The 24,650-nt window shown below is 38.4% G+C and overlaps 1 protein-coding gene across 2 annotated transcripts; it reads right to left on the bottom strand.

Moving 5' to 3' along the window:
- Positions 1–255: 255 nt before the first annotated feature.
- Positions 256–17,254, bottom strand: SYPL2 (synaptophysin like 2). Of its 2 annotated transcripts, XM_039323326.1 has the most exons (6): positions 16,718–17,254; positions 16,444–16,515; positions 10,699–10,823; positions 5,947–6,151; positions 3,566–3,757; positions 256–2,320 (listed from the first exon to the last, which is right to left on the bottom strand). In XM_039323326.1, exons 1-6 carry the CDS (start codon positions 16,772–16,774, stop codon positions 2,192–2,194), a joined length of 780 nt encoding a protein of 259 aa, XP_039179260.1. In that variant the 5' UTR covers positions 16,775–17,254; the 3' UTR covers positions 256–2,191. The 2 variants fall into 2 exon arrangements, with proteins under 2 accessions (XP_039179260.1, XP_039179259.1); XM_039323325.1 differs by lacking the exon at positions 16,444–16,515 and having other exon boundaries at positions 16,718–17,130.
- Positions 17,255–24,650: the final 7,396 nt, after the last annotated feature.

The following is a 24,650-nucleotide window of genomic DNA, read 5'->3' as shown; positions in this document are numbered from 1 at the left end:
AATATAGAAGTCCTTGAAATGAATAATTATGTAAACACACTATTAGCTAGAAGCTATTAGTCTAAATATGGACTAATCTGTTGATAGAAGCACACATAATGATTGACTACCAGAGAAATTCATTCCAAAAAGATAGTCAATCAGTTTTCTTTTTGTTTATAGTAACCCCTTTCTTCTTAAAAAAAAAAAAAGGGGGGGGGGCCCTGCAGGGCCAGTAGGAGACTACATATTGTAGTTTCAATGCCAAAATGCCACAGGATTTCCTAAAAACTATTATTGTGGTGAAGAAATATCAGAAATAAAAATTCAGGAAGAAAATGAAGTTTACAAAAAATACAAAGGACGCCTGCTTAATATGAAGGTCCCACACCTAACAAAGCACCAGTATTAGTAATATTAAGATTTCTTCTCCGTTTGCTGATAAAAGAAGATGTGGAAATAAGGGAAAATCCAAGACCAAACAAAATCTGATATAATAGACTTAATTCAACAGAGAAAATACTCATCCTTCCATACTCTGGCATCCCCCACCTTCCTAAAAGTTATTCCCTCCCCCCACTTAAGTGTAGGTCTATGGAATAAGAGATTTAAGGATTGAGCAGTGGAAATAGCTTGAGAATAGTTGATATTCTCAAAAGCAAGTTGTTTCTAATAAAAAAGATGGAGGAAAGGAAAAGGTTGATTTATTATACTACTCTTAATTTCTGGCAGTCTTGTTCTTTACCTAAGAAACATCCAGAGATGCTAAACGCTTCCTTAAGAATTTCTCATAGCAACTTGGATGATTAGGGTGGCTCATCTCACCATCAAATGTCCCAAAGATGCTTTTTCAAGAGGCAACTGGACTTTCTTGTTTTTGTTTGAAGATGAAGCTTCTTGGGTGAGAAGCAAAATGTCTTCAAAGAAAAACAAGAAAGTCCAGTTGCCTCGTGAAAAAACACCTTTGGGACAACCATGACCTGGATGACTGAAAATCTCCACAGACATAAGCCAGCAGAAGGGTGTTGCTAATTGCGGCCAAATGGGAGTTAAAATTGAGATATGAATTAGTATACATTAGTCGACTGATAGTCAATTCCAAAAAGGAAGCATTAACAACTTCCATTACAGAGGATCTGAAGGCCATTGCTAAGTTATGAGACAAAGATTTTGAACAATATCATAAGTTATTAAAAAAAAATCCATCTGCACTCTGCATGTTTCTCAGCCAAGCTTGGGCTGTCTTAAATTCAGGTGAATGGAATTCGCTTGCATTCTCAAAAAAGTTCATATGGTGAAATGTTTTAAAATAAAATAAAATTTCAGGAAGATTTTAAAACAGATGTCAAATTCTAGAGCGCTGAAACTATTCCAACGAAAGCTACTTCTGGATGGTCAATATTTGTGTGCAATCTAGGGATAGCAAAACCAGCTCACATTGGCAAGGATTATCCTTTGTGGCTCGAAATGAACAATGAGGATTTTCTCTTATTTCAATTTGTTTAAGAAAATCCTTTCCCATATTTGCCACGCAAGTCTGAACAAGACACCTGTGTGCAAACAGTATCTTAAGTTGTAATCAATTATATTTAATGAAAGCAAAAATATGTTTAGAATATGTATACTCTGTAATACAAAATGAGAAATGTAACACACTTCTTCCTGCCTTCAAATGTAAAAGGTAAAAAAATATTGTTTTTATTTTATTTTGCTGCTCAGCTAAGTGGCAGGTTACTGTTTCTACATCTACCATATTATAGCTACAAAGCAGACATATGTTCTCCTTAAGGCACTTAGATATTCCACGTTCTGTGGTTCTAATTATTTGGTTTTTTCTATGTTCATATTCAACTCTACTGGCTTCATTTTTTAAAAAAAATGATAAAAGTCATCAGTAAAGACATATTGCCATACGTCCTAAGATAGGTGACTAATGTGAAAATGTACAGTAGCGTATGCTTATAAAAAAATCCAAATAAAGAAGAGTTTTGTTGTAACTATGAACAGTCTGTGTTTCTATGACCACTAGAGAACCAACAATTGCAGCTGGAGAGAGGCCTCCCATTTCAGTCACAAAGGGAAGCCAATATGACTGCTGAACAGTAGCAAAAATGGCAGAGGAGACATCTTTTCTGCACGGAGGCACAATGGGATGCATGTTCTTGATTTGGGAAAGGTGGGGGGACGAAGGCTTCAATGGGGTGGGGTTTCCTTACTGCTTATCAACAGCCCCTTGTTCAGCAGAACTTTCCTTATTGGTGGTCTGTGCATGCCACGGGGTTTCCTTAAAAACAAACCAGCAATTTCCAGCCCAGAGTATAAAGTTGACAAAACCAAACAGCTGAGAAAGAAAAGGAGAATGCATAGTTAATACAAAGCAGATATTAGTGAACACTGAGCACTTATATAAGGTCAGTTCAGTACTTTTTAATGCCCTCTTGTTCAGTTTTTCACAATGATTAAAGAACAGAAAAATAACAGTCTTCTGCTGGTTTACACATGTTCATGTGCAGTAGCATTACTTTCTCGTACTTATGTTTGTGAGATTCAAAGTCACAGAGGAACATAATTTTGAAATTGGCATGCTCATTACAAAATTATACTACCTTGACTGAATATTATGTATTTGTCTGCTCTTTATCCACTGGACAATCAAATCAGTAGAAGATAATGCTCAAGTAAGAGGAACTGCTAATACTCCTCAATTTCAATAATAATGATTGTATTCAGCAGAACATAAACCCCACCCAGTTTGGGGTCAGGGTATGCTTCCATGTGAGCCTTACAATAAGCAGGGAAACAGATGTCTCTTTTTCTCTGGGACAACGTTCCTCCAGGTCTTCCTGTCCTTTACCATCTTCTGGAGTCCATTTAAGCTCACGCCTACTGCTTCAGTGACTCCATCCAGCCGCCTCATTCTCTGTCGTCCCCTTCTTCTATTGCCCTCAATCTTTCCCAGCATTAGGCTCTTCTCCAGTGAGTCCTTCCTTCTCATTACGTGGTCAAAGTATTTGAGTTTCAACTTCAGGAGGTAGTAGTGAATCTTAAATCCTTCCCAAGGAATACGGTAAACATATTCGGAAGGATATTAAAAACATACCTCTTCAAAGTAACATTTTTACTGTTGTTTTTATTGGGCATGTTCATATTGATGGCTAAAGTTCTACAAGTAATTTCTATTGCCTGAGTTTTATTTTAAACACACTACTGTTTTTCAGTATTTCCTTTTAAAAGTTAAAAGACCATGTTTTAAACTGTAATATTTTAGATATATGTTCTCACATTTGTATGCTTATGCTGTTCTTTATTCTTTAATCACTGTGATTTGCCTTTCTCTTTATTAGCAGTTGCTTGTTGAGCAAATTGAAAGGGAAGTTTCTGTTTATAAACAAAACAGTGTTTGCTCACCCTCTTTCATGACATAATTTCAGAGTCACTGCAGAATAAGTCTTAATACCCTGTAGGTGGTCAGATTGGTTTTGATTTAGTGAAAGAAATGGGATGGTACCATATTGACCACAGTGCAGCTAAAGTCCTCATCCTCTCCCACCCAATCACTACAACATTACTTCCAGGCAACTCTTACCACAGAGATGTTGGCCAAACCCATAGAAGGAGTGGCCCCAGCATTGCACACTGCGTTTTTGAACTGACACACAGACATGGCTGCAATAAGGCTAGAAGGCCGTGTTGCTCCTTTCACATCTGATAGACCTTTGCCCCAAGCTGAAAATGCCACTAGCCAAAAGAAGGCAAATGAGACAGACACACAGAAGTCCTGAATGAAGGGGAAAAAGACAGAGAGAGAGAGTAAGTGAGTGAGTCATGGTTGGTATACTTCATGACAGTAGCTCCATTCTGCTACATACTTTCATCTAAAATATTCATGCCCAAATTGGGGGCAGACCATTTATTTTAATCAGGCAGCTTTTTATGTCACATTATTTGTAGGCTAACGATGTCCACTCCTCTCCATGGTAGGCAAGGTACACATGCTGCACCTAATCATAATATAGTTTGTTTGTTGCTGCCTCCGCTGTTATTGGTTTATAAACCAACTGTGGCTTATTCAACAAATCATGGATAAGCAAATCCAGGCTAAGCACCTTGCTACTGCTCCAAGGTCAAGAAACAGAGAGGGCAGGACTTCCCAACTGGATTCAGGTAGTCCTCACTTAGCAACCACAATTGGGACTGGAATCTCAGACATTGAGTGAAACAGTTGTTAAGCAAGCCATCCCATGACCTGAAGACCTGGTTTTGTCTGGGGACCAAATGGGGGAGTTCGACACTGGAAGTGACTGCTAGACTCCCACCTCCCTCCCCCTTGCTCTCTGTTTTCTACCCATCTATCTTTTTAGTTATCATATTAATGTTTTATTCTTGTTGTGTTCCACTGTCATTATTTATTTCATTGTTCTACTATTTTACATCTATTCCCTCTGCATTCCTTTCCTTTTCTCCCTTTTTATTATTGTAAGCTGCCTCGAGTAGCCCCATGGCGAGATAGGCAGCAAACACTTTAACAAATAAATAAATAAAAGGACTGCTTCATTCAACAACTTCGGTACTCCCAGTTGCAGTAATTAAGCAATCTTGTGGTTATTAAGTGGACAAAGTCCTAGTTAAGGAGCATGGGTTACCATTGTAGGCTCTGCACAAATGTGTCTCCACTCAGGAGCTGAAATCCTCCCTATTGAAATCCAAGCAGGATTTTCAGCCTCTGAGCAGAGAGATACTCATATGCAGACAGCACTGAGCCTCTACAGAATAACTTCCTAGGCCCTTTCCTTTATCTTCCTGCGGCACCCAAGCCCCTTGCCTTACGGTGCTTTCTCTCCACTCAGGACCTGAAATTTTGCTTGGATTTTGGCTCCTCTTGTCTTTGAGAGCTAGCTGAAAGACAGCTCCATGCAAGCAGGCATGAAGGATTTCAGCTCCGTGCATGCAGGCTCTTTCAGCTACCTCCCAGAGGAGAAAGGGAGTTCTTTTGGCAGGCGGCAGCATCTTGCAATCTTTCCTTCTTCTTCCCCATTGAAGATTGCAAATGGTGATCACATTATTGCATAGCACTTGGCAACTGGTTATAAATGTGAACAGGTTCCCAAGCAATCAGACTGCAATTATAGGATCCTCTGTGTGTGTGTGTGTGTGTGTGTGTGTGTGTGTGTGTGTGTGTGTGTTTGATGTTTTGCAATGAGGCCAATATTAATTTGAACCCTGGTTAAACAAAGACTGCTTGTAAATATACAAGTGGAGCCTTGTACACTTTTTCTCAGATTTCATATTCAGAAATGATCAAGTTTTTAATGGAGTGTGGGAAGAATCCAGAGAAAGAAATATTTGGGGAATATTAAAAAGGCAGAATATATTTCTGTAAAGGAATAATGGAGAGGATCTTTAAAAAAGGCAGAAACTTCTCCCTCCTCCCCCCCCAGCCAAAAAACTCACAGAAACCTGCTTTTAGAAATGCAGATGTAATAATCCATTCAGGAAGGTTGGAGCCAGGAAGCTAGAAGTTGATGAGATTAGGAAGACAAAGATCCTTAAAATCTATATACCCCACCCAAACTCTAACAGACATGACCTTTGGAGACATAATAGGATTAAGTACTCACCAGTACCAAAAGAGCGCACTCAGACTCAGATCAAAGTACATGACACAGGAAATACAAAGCCTCAAACAGGAATAGGAAACAACCTCAAGAGCCCCAGAAGGTATAAAAAACCACTACTCCCAGCAACATGTGGTCAGCTTTCCCAGAGCCACGCTTCTGTCTGGCTTTGCTCTTCAATAAACTCCAACCTTCTTTCTAAAGCCGTCTCCATTTTGTTTATTCCCAGCTTGGACTGGACCCTGATGAAGATTTTTCTTTCAACAGGAGTTTACTTTGTGTTTGTATAGAACTGGTTCTATGATGCAGATCTTGAAATCTAAAGAGCTGAAAACCAAACTTGAGATCTTACCGCAAAAGGTAGCTTCTTATTCTCTTTATAGAGGGAGTGAAATCGTAGATATACTGCAAGAGCTGCCATAGTATATAGAAAAGTAAAAACACCCAAGGTCACGAAGAATTCAGCTGGTGCAGAAAAATCTCCCATGAGATGCAGCACTCTTTTAGCAGTTGATCCTTCGATACAATCTGGCATATCAAATGGGATTTTATACAACCTGGTCAAATTGAAAATGAAAGCAAGAGAAACAGCGTAAATGTAATTTGAGTACTTAGCACAGAAGAATTAGGCTACAGGATATCTCTAACATCTAGAGATCTGCATGGGGGGAAATATATTTGTTTCATTCCCACCTTTGTTAAAATGTATTTTGCAGGTTTTAAACATTTTTCTTAGAGTCAAAAATAAAAAATCCTGAACAGCAAACTTTTAAAAAACAGCTGTCTGAAAGAAACTTCTGAACAATTATTTGGCTCCAGATTTTATGAGACTGCCTCATGTCCTATCCAATTCTGTTTATTGTACACCCATCTAGGACTTTATGATAAATCAAGCTTTCTTGCCAATAACCACACTAATAAAATGGCAGATTCTCTCAAACCCCATCACCAATTGTAATAAATGAGAATTAAAAATTAGCTAAGCTTTCTTTGAAAAAGATTTATCAGAATTAATGAGTTAAAGAGTTGTTACTTTAAAATTTTCAATTTATGTAAGGAGAAACCCTTTTGGAGTAAGCAATGTTATATAAAGTGTAAAAAAAGGTTTTTAAAAAGTCAAAAAAAAAGGTACGGATTAAGAAAAAAATACAGCTAAATCTAGTTTTTCAATGCATCTTTATAACTTTCTGTACTTGCAAACTCTCCTTGCTTCCAACACATCCATGTATCGCATCATGAATTGCCTTATTCTATTTCCATATTATTTTTTGCATTACTCTTATTGAACATGCATTTTGGAAAAATTATAAAGGAGAAGCATTTGTCTGAGATGTTTCTGTTGCAAACCATAATTTATGGGTTTGCTGTAATGGTAGTTTAACCATTGACAGTGCATGTACAGAATTTGTTGCAATGAAGATACATTTATGAGAAAAGAGGTTTTATATCCTTGGCAACCATGCCTAACATAATTCTGAATTCAAGAGACAAAAGGACCTCAAAGGATGGAGAGGGAGGAATCTATTCCACCTAAAATGTTTTTCAACCCATATACAATTCATTAAGATACTGTATTTTGTTTTGAACCGTTCCTGCCAGTACCACAACAGCCCTTCCAATTTGTTCCCCTTCTTGTCAAAGGCATTTTAAAATACTTCACAGACATGCCTCTATTTATAGCTATCAGATGTTGACAGGGAGGGAAAGATGCACACAGATATAACCATGTTAGATCCTTCATGCACTGATTTCATTCCAACTTAGATCTTGTTTCTGTTTATCCAAAAGCCTTGTGAGGGCATCTGTAATGTACAAAATTTTCATTGTGCTGATTTGTGCTCCAGAAAAATATAATCTTTTATCTGATCTGGCATACTAAAAAGAAGTTAAGGATATTATCCACACTCCAGTACTGCCTCTTGTTTTTGGCAAGGGCATGGATCACCAAGGCCGCCAAGTCTGATCACTAAGATTTAGATAAAGAACTGCTGATATTTTTTTACTGGTTTATATACCCCTCAATAAATGACAGCTGTATTGGGTCAGGGGCTACTTTTAAGTTTGTAACAAAAAAAAATTCCCTTTTCCTCTTGAAGCAAATCAGAGTTCTCAAAATGCTTTATTCTATTTCTGGCTACACAGCAGTTTCCTACACAGCTGGTAACCTGCTGTAACAAAGCTCACCTGGAAGTGAGAGGAAAGGAAAAATGGAAACAACAGTTCAGGAGTGTTGTACCATAATTATTATTGTAATTTAATTCAGATGATACAACTCTGCTACACACTCTGATTTGCCAGGGGTTAATCCACAAAGTACAGCCATGTGGATAAAGTGCATAAATTCAACTGACATCTGCTAAACTCCTCAACGAAAATTGCCCTCGGGAAGTGGTGCTCTCAAAGTTTTAGACTATATTATTTTTATCCAGCTCTCCCTCACATATCATTTGAAATACAATTTAATATATTTGAACCACGGTGGGAGGTGGGGCGGAAAGGAATCAAACTACTCCCAAAACTACAAGTGCAAGGCAGCTGGGACCTCCACCTGCCATTTCTTGGAGATGATGCCTATCTGGAAACAAGGTACCCAGCTGGAAACAGAATTCTCACCTCATCTGGTTGTCTCTAACCAAGCTATTTCAGACATGGGCCCTTTTTAAATAGAGGCATGAGTGGAGGCTGATGATAATGCTTGTCTGAATATGTCTGTAATGAGGATAAACTCCTATTGGAGATTCTGATATCTTGAGAGAAGGAAGGGTTCATTTCTAGCTGTCAGAACTGAACGGATACATCCCCAAACAAAATAACAGATGGCATACTTCTAGAAATAAGGGCCCCGAAAATAATACACTTGGGTTAACCTCTTCACTTACAAAGTTTTCTGAAGATCACAGTATTTTCTCCCACTGCAGGTCAATGCATTTTCTAATTCACTGTTAGTGTTGTATAACAAGAATTTTCTCACATGGGAATATCCCTTTTAAGCCTTGAATTTAAAACATTTGTCTCCAGAAGTGGTAGCATATGTTTGAACCTGGAAGCTAAGCAAAATTAGGCCTAATGGATACTTGGATATCCATCTTCATTAAACTAGACATATCTAATTCCAGCAGCCTTTCCTTATATGCTTTAGCCTCCAGTCCCCTAATCATCTTTGTTGCTTTTCTCTGTACTCTTTCTAGAGTCTCAACATCTTTTTTATATCGTGGTGACCAAAACTGGATGCAATATTCCAAGTGTGGCCTTATCAAGGCATTATAAAATGGTATTAACACTTCATGTGATTTTCATTCTATCCGTGTTAATGTAGCCTAGTACTGTGTTGGCTTTTTTTGGCAACTGCAGCACACTGCTGGCTCATATTTAAGTGATCGTCCACTAGGACTCCGAGATCCCTTTCACAGTTACTACTATTGAGCAAGGTACCCCCTACACTGTGCCTGTCCATTTGGTTTTTCTTGTCTAAATGTAGAACCTTACTTTTTTACTATTGAATTTCATTTTGTTAGATAGCGCCCAATGTTCAAGTCTGTCAAGATCCTCCTGTATCTTAAGCCTGTCTTCTGGAGTGTTGGCTATTCCTGCCAGATTGCTGTCATCTGCAAATTTGATGAGTTCCCCATCTATCCCCTTGTCCAAATCGTTGAAGAGCACTGGGCCCAGGACAGAGTCCTGGGGCATCCCACTACACAGTTCCCTCCATGTAGATGTGGTTCCATTGAAGACCACATGCTGAGTACGGCCGGTCAGCCAGCTATGAATCCATCTGGTGATGATGCTGTCTAACCCACATTTTTCTATCTTATCAAGTAGTAGGTTGTGGTGTACTTTATCAAATGCCCTACTGAAGTCCAAATAAATTATATCCACAGCATTCCTTTGGTCCACTAGTTTTGTCACCATAAAGGACTACCAGAGCTTCCCAGGGCTATAGGCTAGACTGGAAAATTAAAATAAAACAACATTTTATTTTAATAAATTAAAATAAAAGAAATTAGAAAGTTACCAATTGCAAAATTCTTCTATTATTGTTGCTAAGAAAACTACATGGTCACAGCCATGTAATAAATGAATCATTTTAATAAGTATGAAGCCACCAGAACAAGTTTGATTTGAAGATAGACTTAATCTTTATAGTATACATGGTTGGGAATAGATTTATTATTTGCTTTCTCCCATGCATCCCATTGTGAAATCAAAGAACAAAAATATCTTCTTAACTATAACTTCTGTTCAACAGTCCACAAGGCTTACATAGCTTTATGTAGGCTAAGGAATCAGAAAGGCTAATTCCTTTGTCCAAATTATTGTTTTTAGGAAAGAATTTGCCTTTGAATTTACAAAAAATAATATCCAATATATGGAATGTAGCTTATTTATAGTATACAAATCACTGAATCTCTTTTTCAATCATCAAAGATCCAATAGCCACTTGGCTGACCACTGTGTCTAAACAATGGATCAGAAGTGGTTTCTATTGTGGCATGCATACCCTAGTTTCTTAGATGAATTATATTTTTCTGCACGAACAGTCTCCAAATCTCTGAACAAGTGAAAAAAAGAAAAGAGATTCAGAGCTCTATAAAATCTGCTCTGTGCAATCAAGGTACAATTGGCCTTGGTTCCTGAGTAGTAATACTCTATGCTACATGACAAGTCACTTTAAAAAGAAAAAAAGAATTCTAGAAGTGATCTGAGAAATTAGAGGCATTTAAAAAAACAAACTCAAAAGGGAAAAAAAATTAGCATACCCAAGCTAAAATGCTTAAGTGAGTTTTCCGGATGTAACACCCTGCAGAGCAGTTTCCAGTCATCCTTGTAGTAATGATACAATTCTTTCACTGCTTAATTCGATTTATTTTGAATCAGTAGTTAAGAGATTTAAGGCAATTCCAGAGGAATAGCTTGAAAAATAGCCTGCAATATTGAGCAATTATAGTTAAAGAATTACTTCTCATGGAAAAGGTTTTAAGGACCTCTTCATTAAAAAAAAACCCTAAGAAATATAACCATTTTCCCTTTATCAGAGGCTATTACCAACAGTGTTTAATTTCACATTATATCTTCCATATCTGTACTCAGTCAGCTTTTCATTTACCTGAAAGGATATCCAAACTGCACAGTAATAGCAGTTGTCTCCTTAGGGGGCTTGGTGCATTTCACGGTAGCCCCTGTTTCTGCACTGAAAGAACCACAGGCTCCAAAGGCAAAAATGGCAAAGAGCTGAAGAAAAAGGGGAGAGGAATTTAAGATTAAATCTGTTAACAATCAATAGGAAAAAAAAACCCTCTCTAAACAAGACAACATATTTACCAACTCCTGTGAACAATCCCAAGACCGCAGAAATTGCAGACAACTACCAAGGTTTAAAATGCCCCCAAAGTGTTTTAACAAAACCACATCAATCAGCAATGCACCTCAATCATTGAAGAAACAATTTGCAAGCAATACACAAATCTGATCATTTTTTTAAAAAGCTGCATATTTTCCTGGATACATTAAAAAAATCATGAAAGAAAGAAAAGAAATAGCTTGCTGGAAGCCAACATTGCAGAAAAATATCCAGGTTTATACTCAACTTCTATCAGAGAATAAACTTCAATTTTTTTTAAAAAAAAAAAGCAAGATGCCTTGCTGTTTTTCCGGATAATAAGCAATATTAGAATCCTTAAATATAACTAATAGCTTTAAAAAATGCATCTTTTAGAAAAGTAACTGAAATAATTCCATCAGCTTCAATAGAAAGCTAAATGGTTGGCTAAAGTCTGACCCTAAATATGGGACAAACAGCAATTATGCCACATAAATAATATTTTGTTTCAATATCAATTGCCCGGAGCTACATAAAACCAATCCCCACCCAAAAAGTGAAATCCACAGTATAAGAATGTGCTTGAAGCTGATAGACTTATTCATATTTAACACATCATTCCATTCAGAGATATGCAGGACATCAGCAAAGTTCAGCAAAAGAAAAAGTCAAGACTAATAGTATATAAAAGCAGATGCTAGTTTTAGAAGAAACCAAAATTAAATTTGTCTGCTCTTGCTATGTATAGACTTCACTTATGATCATATCAGCATCGCCTAGCTTATCTCCCTTTGCATAGGCAAGAGAAAATATGAAGTTTCAACTAAGGAAAATTGTCGGTTTTGACTTGAACCATACATAATGAAGCACTGAATATCAAGAAAAGCTAAATTAAGAGGATTTTTCAAGCCCCATGGTAGAGCAGATAAAAGTGAACGAGGGGGAAAAAATGCCAGTTGAACAAAAAACTGTTTCATTCACACATTATGCTCAACTCTCTCACACATATGCACATATACCAACATCGGTCATGCAAAGAACTGATAAGACATCCTTGGTAAGTTCAATTTTGTAACAACACAGCTATGGCAAAAGAGTCTAAATCAGACATTGGTCGCTGGTTTGGAAGACCCCTAGGATGAGACTAACATCCGCCCAAAACAGAACTAACCAAAATTCAACTATTCAGTTATTATAACGAATGTTTCACTGTACCCCCTAGGGCAGGGGTGGGCAACCTTGGCTCTTTTATGACTCGTGGACTTCAATTCCCAGAATGCCTGAGCATAGCTGGCTCAGGAATTCTGGGAGTTGAGGTCCACGAGTCATAAAAGAGCCAAGGTTGCCTACCCCTGCCCTAGGGGTTTCCATAAGCTCAGCTAGGAAAATTGATGAAAGCTAGCAGATGTGCTGCTTAAATACCATTATGACTGAAGAACTTCAGAATTAGTTGTGTCTATATAAATGCAGGGAAAAGTGAGTGATACAAGAAAGATGGTAAAAGAAAGGAGTAAAAGAAAGGCTTTGTCATGATGTTTAGCAATTAGATGGAACTAAAAGTAACAGCTGGAACAAAATCATAATATAAACAGCTCAGAAAAAAGCTACTGTATTCTACAACAACAGAACTTTTATATCTCCCAGGCTCTCATTTGTTCCTGTCCTAATAAACCAGCTACAGATAGTCCTCGACTTACAGCCACAATTGAACCCAAAATGTTTGTTGCTAAGTGAAGCAGTTGTTAAGTGAGTTTTGGTCGTGTTATGACTTTTCTTGTCACGGGGTTAAGTGAATCATTGCAGTTGTTAAGTTAGTAACACAGTAAGCGCATCTGGCTTCCCCATTGACTTTGCTTGGCAGGAGGTTGCAAAAGGTGATCCCGGGACACTGCAACCATTCTAAATACGAGTCATTTGCCAAGCGTCTGAATTCTGACCACGTGACCCTGGGGATGCTGCAATGGTGGCGAGAGTGAAAAACAGTCAGCAGTCACTTTTCCCAGTACTGTTGCAACTTCAAATGGTCACTAAACAAATTGTTGTAAGTTGAGGACTACCTGTGTCTTGATTTAATAAAACTTATCCAGAAATGTTTACTGGCAGCCAATACCGACTTTGCTTTCATAAGCTTCAGCACTACATGAAATCTATAGTTAGTATCTGCAATTCCAGATTTCGCCTAACAGCTAATGATGGCACTGGGGTTCTTAACACTACTTGTGCACCGGGGGAAAAATCAAGCTCCAGCTCTGAGCAGTAATGAGTTGCCCTAAAGCAGTGGTTCTCAACCTGTGGGTTGGGACCCCATTTGGGGTCGAATGACTATTTCACGGGGGTCGCCAAACAATACAGTCCACCATTTCCCCCCCTTTTCCTTAGCTGTGCTACTTCCTTTTATTCTATTGCAGTGGTTCTCAACCTTTTTAATGCCGGTCGTAAGTCAAGGACTACTCAACTGGTCGTAAGTCAAGGACTACTCAACTGGTCGTAAGTCAAGGACTACTCAACTGGTGCAGCACCGTTTGCAGAATGGGACTTTTGGCGGGCTCAGCAGGGCAAAGACAGCCTGGACAATTTCTATTGGCTTTTGAAAGCCAATAGAATTAGACTCTATTCAAGAGAGTCTATTCTATTGGCTTTCAAAAGCCAATAGAACAGCGGTTCTCAACCTATGGGTCGCGACCCCATTTGGGGTCGATCGACCATTTTTCGGGGGTCGCCAAAGGCTGCGACCTGCCATTTTCTCCCCTCAGGGGGCGCCGTCGCGCATGCACACCGCACATGGGGGCCGCGCATGCGCAGAACGTTTGTGCTGCACCGGTTGAGTAGTCCTCAACTTACGACCAGTTGAGTAGTCCTCAACTTACGACCGGTTGGGGGTCGTGGCATTAAAAAGGTTGAGAACCACTGCCCTAAAGCAACTGTTGAAGTGCTGACTTCTATGAATTTAGAGCCAGCTCTATATTTTCTATCTGTATAGACCAGTGATGGCGAACCTTTTAGAGACCGAGTGCCCAAAAACCGCCTTGCCCCCCACCTGCAGGGCCACCCCCGCCTCCACGACCCACTACAGCAGATCGCCCAGACGGTCCAGCAGCGCCATGTGGCCACGCCCTCCATCTGCGCCTGCAGCATCATCTGCATGTGATGAGGCTTGAGGGCAGAGTCTTGTCCCCACTGCCCAGCTGCCATGTCCTTGGCTGTGCTGCTCCACGCGGACCGCACCCAGGGCCGACTCTCCTCTGCGGGGCTGCTGGTGAAGAGAGGGCCGTGAGAGGAGGTGGGTCTGGGGCAATGGTGTGTGTGCCCACAGAGAGGGCTCTGAGTGTCCCCTCTGGCACGCGTGCCATAGGTTCACCACCACTGGTATAGACAAAAGAGACTAGACTGGAAAAGTACCACACTGATACCAGGATTCTCAAGTATTTTATTAGATGTGAAAGATATAATTGAGAATAAGCTTCTGTGTAGAAAAGGAAATGCCGTACTCAGAAAATAACAGGTAATCCTCGACTTACAACAGCTTGTTTAGTGAACGTTCAAAGTTACAACAGAACTGAAAAAATGTGACTTATGACCATTTTTCAGAGTTGCAACCTTTGTAGCATCCCCCAGAGTCATGTGATGCTTGGCCACTGGTTCCTATTTATGGCCTTTGGTATGTCCCAAGATCATGGGATTCCCCTTTTACAACCTTCCAACAAGCAAAGTCATGGAGATGCTCGCTTCACTTAACAACCAGGTTACTAACTTATCAACTGCAGTCATTCACTTAATAACTGTGGCAAGAAAAGTCGTTAAATGGGGCAAAACTCACTTAACAAACGTCTCACTTAACAGAAATTTTGGGCTCAATTGCGCTCATAAGTCGAGGTACTATCTGTACCACTGCAGGTAGTCTGTGCAGCCATATATTATGAAAAATATCTCTGTGTACTCAAAGCAAGAAAACATGAAAAATCTGGGTTTTTCTCTTCAGTAGTTAACACTTACCCCGTAGTTAAGACATTATCATTGAATAAAATGAACAGATCTGGTAGGACAAAGGAATCCTTTCAAGACACAGTCACTATGTGGCCAGTTTCCTATGACTTTTACTAAGGAGATTTATCATTAGAACTTTCTTGCTTTTTGAAACATATGCTAATTTTAGCCTACGCTCTAAAATGGAAACGTCTTGAGATGATTGATATAACTGCCGTATATATCAAAGCTAAAAAGTGGAAAGAGATCTGAATATGCTTAATGAATCTAAAGGTCTTGTCAGGCAGCAACACAGCATAATAAAAAATACAAAGTGTCAATTGTAGACTGTGAAAGAACCCTATGCACACATTTGAAACAATGAAAGAAGACACAACTACTGATATTGCATATCTAAGAAGAGTAATGTCTTCTTGTGCCATTCACCATTAGAGCTACATTATTCTTACGATCCAGGGCTTTAACCAGTCATTCAATGCACAAAATTGCCATGATCAGGATCTTCATATAGCAATGCAAATATTGCTGTCCTCAAGCCATGCATCATGCAAAGACAAGTCCTTGCGGTTACTAGGGGACCCACTTGCATTATCTTTAAAGTACTTAAGATGTGTTTTCACAGAAGTTTAAACTCATCCAAATCTGCTGCACACTTAAATATAATGCTGTTAGCTCAGGTTTTTTTTCCTTACCAATCAGTTCTTCCCGGATTCTTTTCAGAGTCTGAACAAGTATTGAACGTGCTTTGTGCAATTACACAAATTGGAATCATTAACCATATGGTTTTGACAAAATGTATTCTTCACGTTTAAGTAGCACCACTATTGTCTAAAGATAGAACAAATGGCAGTAGAGCATAACAGTGCTATATATGAATGTTTATAATATAAAACAGGATTATTATTATTTTTTTAAAAAAGGAAGTGGGTTTTCTTTTTCTTTTTTTAAGAAATAGAGAGTTGATTTGGGTCCTTTAAGGCTTATTCGGTTTTTCCCCCCTAACTTTTGCTTTAAAATGGGTAGAAATCTGAAAATGTTCCTAGTGATCAAATTGAAATGCTCCTCTCCCGTGGAAACAGACACACAAAAATACAGCCCTGGAGTGAAGTCTCCTAGCGCTGGGTCTGTGCTGTGGACTAAATAAATCCAGAGTTTCTAATCTCCTCTTGGGAATGCTGAGAAGAGAGAGAATTTGTGAGCTCAGGGACAAGTTAAGGCGTGGTATGTGCAGAATCAGAGCTCCAAAAAGGTTAAGCCCGCCTGAGTGAAATGTGAGCGCAGCTCTCCACTGTTCCCATACATACCCCAGTCCATAAGTCCAGACTCCTTGCACATAGAAGGTCTGCCGGAGAAGGCACTCTCTCCAGCAAAACCGGCTCCTGCACACAGCCCAGGTCCAATTTCCCAGCCTCGTGTGCCCCTTCCCTTGATGAAACTTCACCAAGGCAACAGTTTTAGCGCATTATCATTCTTCCTTCCAGTTTCAGGACGAGGGGGGGGGGGAGGGAGGCAAAAGCGGAAAAGTTGCACACGAAAGAGCAAACTTACCCACTCCAGCACCTTAATGAATCCCAGGGGCTCCTCCAGGCGGCCCCAACGTATCCCCCCAAACAGCTGGGCCTGGCAAGGAAAGCAAAAAAGAGGAGAGGGGGGGAAACAAGGGCAGGGATTTCAGATCAGCCAGGAGGGAAAGCAAAGGGGGGGGAGACTTAGGAAAGGGCGTCAGAAAGTGAGGGACAGTCAGAGAGAGAGGGAGAGAAAGAAAGAAAGAAAGAACAATGCGGGAGAGGCGGGGAGAAAACGGCAAGCAAAGGAGCCCTACCACCAGGTTGGAAGACTCCTTGTCCGCCGCCGTTGTCTGGGCTCTGGATTCCGACATGCTCTGAGAAGAGCTGGTCGCCGGGTCGAGATCGGCTTCCTTGCCTCTCTGGCGAGTGGGCGGGGGAGTGATCCAGGCGAGAGTAGCCCCGGCTGGAGTTGGCGGCGTGAGCGGCGGCTGTTCCCTCCTCCACGGACCTGAGGCGAAAAAAAGCCCCGTCGGAACTCCTGTCAAACTTGCAAGAGAGAGGAAGCGCGTTACGCCACAGCAGGCGGCCGGGCTCGCCTCCTGCGCGCGCTGGGCTCCCGGCTGAAGCCGCTGAGGGCGGTGCTCCTGCCGGCGGCCCCGCCTTCGTTCGAAGGGGCGGACGGCCGAGGCGCTTGGCGGCTTCTCGCTCTCCGCGGCAGAAGGCAGGTCGCACCTCGCTCTCTCTGCAGCGGCGGGTAAGGATGTAAGTAATGGGACCGCGGTAGTTGCTTGCGGAGGGAACGTCTGTTTCGAGCATTTTAGTGCTGGGAGGCGCAGAGCTCGGCCAATGCACTAAGAGATGGGGGGGGAGGAAGGGCGTCGTTTTCTTTCTTTTAATGTAAGCAAATGCATATCAAGTTTGAAGGGATGCGGGCTTCTAAGCGAGCATTTTGCAGATTTCGACGCTGTTTGTAAAATTAACCGTTGCAAATACAGATGGGTTGATGGGAAGAGGCCTTTCTTCCATTTGATATAAAATGGGACTGCTCGTGCTGTCTGCCAGGTGTTGCAGATTTAATTTTATTATAGTCTTGTGTCCCCCAGAAACGGGGAGATCCAGTTGTAAATGTTTGAGCTTGGATGAATTTCATTGTCTTGCTAAGGTCTCTAGCAGCATAAATGTACAATTCTAATTTTTTCCACACATAGGAAGACAATTATTTCCCATTCTTAAATTGTTCCTGTCAAACTTAGGCATATCATTTACATAAGGATCATTTATAGTTAGATCCTGCTTCAAATAGCTTATTACTTAATATCTAAATATTTTTTTCCTATTTCAATCCCTTAATTAATTTGTGTGTGCTCTCCACAATGCAGAGGCATTTTGTCCTGTGAATTATTTCTCTTGGAAATTCAGCTAGTGGCTGAAGTGTTTACTGTAGTCTATTAAGTGTTATTGACTCCTTTCCTATTTTAGCATTTTATACTGTTCCTTCCTCTCAAATTTGGCATGATGAACAGTATAAAATGTTTTAAATAAATTTGGACTGTTTTCACACTTAATAATTCATAAAAGTTTTATTCTTACATGTTTCCATCATTTCCATCACATAAAGTCACTGAGAGTACAATCCAATGCTGAATACTTGAAAAGCTTCTGTTGGGTCCAGTAGTAGGCCTTATTCCCAAGTATTTTGCATTGGATTGCAGTCCCAGTTTCTGTTGTAGAAAGAGAAACATGAGCAATACAGGAAGTCCTAGTTTAGTGACTGCCTTGTTTAGTGACTGCAGTTATGGTAATGAAAAAGTAGCTTTATAACCAATCCTCGCATTTACAACTTTTGCAGTTCTGTAAAGCAAAGGAAAGGGTTAGGTTAGGTAAGATCATTTTTATTTTCTTTTAGTGGCTGCTTTGCTTAATGACCAAGTTGCCAGTCACAATTGTATTGGTAGTTGCTAAACAAGAACTACTTGTATGCTGAAACTGTAGGGCATGTTTGGAGAGAACATGCTTTATGAAAAGTGCTCCCTTTGATTGCAAGGCATCTCATGGTTCATCAATAGAATTTCACTTTGAGAACAGTAAAGGCATGTGAGAGGCTGGAGCTTGGTGCCCCCATATCTTATATCTGTTATGATATACAGTATGTAAAACTAAAGCAAATCAGGAGAAGTGAACATAAAGGAAACCATTAGATCTTTACAGGACATGATTTAGTCTGCAGTAGAGCTCTCTAAACACAGTCTCAAACTCTGAGCACTCTTTCAGGACATTATAATACAGATTCATTCTGACTACGCAAAACAATTTATGAAGGCAAATATCTGCAAAGGAATTATGTTTGATGTTTAGATAATGATAGTGATGTCTTGGTAATTGATAAAACTTACTTTTCATTCAGTTGAGGTAATATTATTAATGTGGATATTACACTTTCTTAACCCCCAAATCCTGTTGAAGTTAATAGCAATATCACTTTTCTTGCTCCAGATCCAGAGCTGATGTAAATGGTGCTTTAGAAGAATACAGGATAAGCATGCTTTTTCCCTTTGTTGTCCCCACTCCCATCCTATCCACAGTTCCCTCACTTTGTAACCCTTTTACTGACAGTGAAATGTTTTTCTGGCATATCAGAGATATTCTGTGGGTTCAATAATAATTTATTATTGGTGGTGTTTCTACCCAATCTACATAGTTTTTCAGCTAGCTGTTGAGCATAAGACTGCATCAGACTATCTTTTGGCAATTAACTTCATAATATCATGAAATTCAACTTAACAAAGATTTAAAAACTGTCCCCCAAAACAAAATAATTTCCTAAAGATCAGTAGTGGCTCTATATTATAATCTTCCATCAAGGAGATGCTTTCCATTAGGAATGCCTTTGTTAAAGTTAGTCCACAGGAAATTAATATTCAAAGGATAATCCTGTCTCAATAAGCAGATAAATTCAGAGCTCATAAAATACTGGACTTTGTCCATTCAGGCTTTAAGCATTAAAACTAGAAACATGCATTATGTCTGGAACCTTATTTTTAGCTCGTAATATTTACTCATGTTATATGCTAAGAATGTCCTATGCCAGTTAAAAGTCACTTGCTATGTTTTAAGCCAGATAAGTTTCCTAACACTTTACAGACCTGATATACAATGATATATTTGTGCAATTGTTAAGTTCATAAACATGTAATTTAGAAGAAATATTTCCTTTTATTAAAAAAAAGTCTTCATATTTTCTTTAATTTTGTGCTTAATGTAGTGTACGAGCAAAGCTGATGTAGAGTTCTTGGTCCTCTCAGAGCTAGGTGATTTGCTTGCATGTGATTCATTACCCAACTGCTTGCACTGATGATGTTATCTAATTGGGTAATGAAACGTCTTCAAACAAACAGCCAAGTTCTGAGAGCACCAAGAACCCCACAGTTCAATCCTGAGCTATACATATTTTTTCTATTAAAGCCATTAAAACTATTAAAGCCAATATTAAGCTCTACTAAGTTGTGATTGGCTATTATTTTTATTTTTCCAGATCTCTCGAAGCTGACTAGTAGTATACTTTATTGGCTCTTTTATCTTCTCATCTGCTATTTTAAATTATTTATTTTACAGTACTGATGCTAGTATTTTATTCTGATCCTCAAAAGTTATTGTCAGCTATTCTGGGAATGTACTCCAGGAGTGAAATATAAATGCTCTAATTACAATACACAAAATAGCATGTAGGCCCCATATTATAGGTGTTATGTTCACACATATTAATCACAGCTGTTAAACTACAATATAAATTGTATGGGATTAAAATATTAAGATGAATAGGAATTAGTTCTACCCATTTTCACATCTGGAAGGATACCTGTATGCTTTCTCTAGTTATCCATGTATTCAGCACCGTACAATGCTGAGTGCAGTTTCAGAAATCATACATATGGTCCTCATTTCTAGAAGTCCGTATTCAGTTGGGGGATTTAGAGACATACAAGTCTATTCCTTATGTAGTTCCTTAGCCAAGAAAGGTATCAGTACTTCTGTGATAGTTCTTCTTTGCTTGAATTTTTTTGTTTAGCTTTTAATTGCCATACAGATGGATAAGAGACTCTGAAGTACTGCTATTTTCTATCCCAGGTGATAGAATGATGGTATTAATGTGATACAATTTTCTAGGTAAAATAATTTAAATGAAAGTAGATTAGATAAGTATATAGGTTTCCAATGTGGATTTGATCTACTGTTCAGCTGATGCAATATTAAGAAAAGCATCTTTTTCCGGCAAGTCCCATAAGTATTAATAGTTCATGTTTATTTTATCTAAAAACTATTTTTTGATAATAAATTGATATTTACAAAGTATTTGGGGAGAATAAAATTGCATTTTAGTACAAAAGTTAAATTATAATGTCTAGATATGCAAGTATAAATTCCAAGCAATTCCCATAATATCTTTGCAAATTTTGTCACAGTATTTTTTTGAATTAAAAGAAAAAAAATGTATTTAACTGTCAGACCAAAATATTAGCTGAAGAAGAAAACAGTGTCTAGAATACTTTTTAAAAGTCCATATTTTAGCAACATTATTCATCTTTGTAGAGGTTGGCAGAGTTTGCAAAATATACCACAATTCAGCAATTTTCAAAAAAATACAGGCAAATAAAATTACTAGTTCTGTTTTGTCATTTATTAGGATACTCACCAGGCCTGTTTCCAAAAGATGTTATTTCTTCCATATTGCCAGCTCATGTCATCCTTTAAAAGAATAGCAGCTTCAAAGCAGAATTTGTTTGCCAAGTTTATCTTGATCACTTTCAGAGATTCCTTGTAGCAACAATTATGGATTGTCCTCCATATTTTTAAGAATCCCACTTTTCAAAGTTGTGCTAATAAAAAATAAGGTGTTCAGTCTGTGATTATTTCATGTTACTGTTTAAAATATATTTCACCCAAGCTTTATTCATTTATTAATAAGAATTAATAAGTATTCGTTAATAAAATCTCAGAAAGTTGTGATATTTTATCTTTTTAAGTTAAACGATATTAGAAATAAAAAAAGCAGTTTGAACATTTGCAAAGATGAGGTTGAATTTAGTCATTGCTGTAACTTGCTTTAACTAAGAGTGTAAACAGGAAGTTGCTATTCATTTCCCAGGGAACCTTTGAAGATAAGATGTGTACTACTACTAATAAACAAAGCAGGTTTCTCATCACATACTGATGTACATGAAAATATATCTTATGTAGCAACACTTTTACTCTTTAAATTAGATGCTTTGAAAAATTACATAAACTAATTCTCTAAATAGGATTTATAGTAATCCTGTTAGCAATATAATACCTTATAAACAGCACACCGTACAGGGGAAGTTGTGTGATTCCCCACACATGTATCAGATTTGTCTCAGTGCAGATATTAATTCTCTCGAGCAGGTGTGTCCAACCATGGCCTACAGGCTGCATGCAGACTCTGGATAGCTAGCAATGCTGTCCCACAAGATCATAAACTTTTAACATTATGTGATTTAGGTACAGTAATTACATTATGTATTTTATTTGCACCCCAAGACAATTCCTCTTCACTCAATGTGGTCCAGACAAGCCAAAAGGTTGGACACCCATGCTCTATAGCTTTTCCTGAATTTTCATGTGCAGATTTAACCTTACACATACTTATCCTGACTCAATGGGCCTTGTTTAGTAATAGACGGATATAAGTTAATATTTCAGACATTAATAAAAATTTATTAACAACTTTCCATTAAATATGGAGCTGATTGTGATATACACAGTGTCAAACCATGTTTATCAAAGGAGAATTGTTTGATAAGTTATAGTTAGGTAAAAGTAATTACATAGTCAAATTCTTTATCATTCTTTTAACAGAATAAAGAATTTTATGAGCACATTAACAATTTTAACATAGTATAATACAATAAACTATGCCAATGGTTAAGTGGTAACAATCACACTTGAAATGGTAATCTGAAACTATTCCAGGGTCACTCTTCCTGGACACATATCCTGGTTTGACCAGGATTGTTCTGGTTTTTTGCTCTATTGCAGGCTTACAAAAAAACACTTCCTGGCAAATAGGACTGTGCAGCTTATCAGTCTGCATGACAGATTCATCCCATCTCTCATAACTTGCGTCCCCTTTGCCTGTGCAATTTACCACAGTCAAAGGGTGAGGGTGTTTAAATGTGTGTGTCCCTCTCTTTAGAGAAGCATGGGATTAGCAGTCTACCCAAATATGCCCCCTCTTTACCTGCACGCAGGGAGGTAAGCTTTGAAACAGTACTAAGATTCACACTCCCTGGCTGCTGATCATGATCTTTATCCTGGCTTGTCTGCTTGAAAATATGGTAAGCCTAAATGTTACCAAAATTGAATAGTATTTTTACCTGTCACACAAGCTCAGGCCTTGTTTGCTTTATTCCCAGACTTTCCTTGCACCCATTCCTACAAACCCACATTTACTTTACTTCAGGAATTATGAAGGCTTTCCTATATTCTTGTGGGAATCTGTAGGTTCTCCCTCATCCAAAAGGATAATCTGTCATCACCAAAAGGCCAAAGCCACCCTGCATCCAAGTGCTTTTCTTTCATTTTTGTGAAGTGAAAAAATAGGCCCAAACCAAGCCTTGAACCTTTCAGACACAAATTCACAATCCTGCACTCTACACTGAGTCCCAAATAGGACTTTCCCAAAAGAAACTCCTCCTCCTAAGGAAGTCTTCTTGCCCCATATTGTTTGATAATAGTGTTGTGATTATTTCAGCTTCAGAAGAATTCCAGATGTATTTGTTGTGATGAACATTAAGTATGGGTGTCCGTAAGAAGGGAACAAGGCAGGGCAAATGACGTAAAACATACTGTGATATTATAACAATGTCTATGACATGACTGTGGTTTCTACCAAATACCTGTGAATGAGGAGATCATTTTCATCAGCCCGCTGGACAGAGGGTTTTTTACCACTAGATGGTAGCAAAGAGATGCCCCAACTATTTGCTACTATCTAGTTGTCATTCAGATTTTTACAATCTACCGTAGATCTATTTTGCAGTACTTATTATTTTACTGGAAAATCCGTTCATTACTTGACCCGAAACAAAGGAAATAGCCAAAATAATAAGAGATAAGATATTTCATTTATTTATATTTTTAATTTACCATATAATAAATATACTGTGTGCAGTTAATGCTTTTAAACAATAAATGGAAGTTGAGAACAGGCCAAGCTGTATTTATGCCAGTTTATTTCAGTTATAGAAATTACAGTAGAGATAAGACAAATGACTTTCAGATTGTATGTTGATTACAGCACTTGTCTGCTCTGCTCTCATGATTAAAATACATTCTAGCAGAATAGTGACATACTGGTAAAGTCAGAATGCTGTGTCCTCTTTTGATGGGTAATTAAAAAACATTGATAGGATAATGGGTAGGGTGACTTAAAGGTTGTTATTATGTTCTGATTTTAATCTGTGGATGTTAAATGAGAATTTCCAAACCTAGGTAAGCAGCAATTATTTTTTACTGGCCACTTGTTTCTTCTTTATCTTGTTATCCTATGCTAATTATGTTTTCTTTTTTATTGCAAATATTAAAATATTCTGGAAACGCTCTTTTAAACAAAAAAAAATCCTATAGAATTGATTTTGAAAGCCATTCAGGGTCTCTGATCTTCCTTCATCTGTTATTCTTTGTTTTCTAAATCATATGTGAAATATCTTTAAATAATGCAAAAATATGAAATAAATTGAAATTTTGCTTTCTTGGTGTAGATTCTTAAATATAGCAAATTCACAGATGTTAATAAGAAAATTGTGACTTGAATATTCAAGTACATTATCATAAGGTTTATTTTTCCAATGAAAAAGAAATATGTGAGACTGTTACACAAAAGATGTTTTTATTTTAAAAAGCTTAGTTATGAATATATTTTTCCTCATTCTACAGTACTCCTGTTCACATAAGCATTTGAGGCACAAGGACAATTGCTTGCCTCATTGCATTCTTCTCTACCTAGCGACTTTTCTGCATTTGGCTCAGTGGTGGGATTCAAATATGTAAACAACCAGTTGTGTGGATGCCGCTTCCGGAAGTCCATTCTGGGCCTGGGCAACAAAAATTTAGTTACCAGTTCTGCCGAAGTGGTGTAACCGGCTGAATCCCACCACTGATTTGACTGGAACTTGCATTATCTGCCAACTAGAATGGCTGATCTTCGTGCTGGATGGAAATCATATGAAT

Source organism: Crotalus tigris, unplaced genomic scaffold (assembly GCF_016545835.1).
Source record: "Crotalus tigris isolate CLP2741 ecotype Arizona unplaced genomic scaffold, ASM1654583v1 scf7180000024167.7108832, whole genome shotgun sequence".
Taxonomy (NCBI): domain Eukaryota; kingdom Metazoa; phylum Chordata; class Lepidosauria; order Squamata; family Viperidae; genus Crotalus; species Crotalus tigris.
Note: the sequence above shows the minus strand (reverse complement) of the source record. Positions and strands in the feature narration are given on the sequence as shown.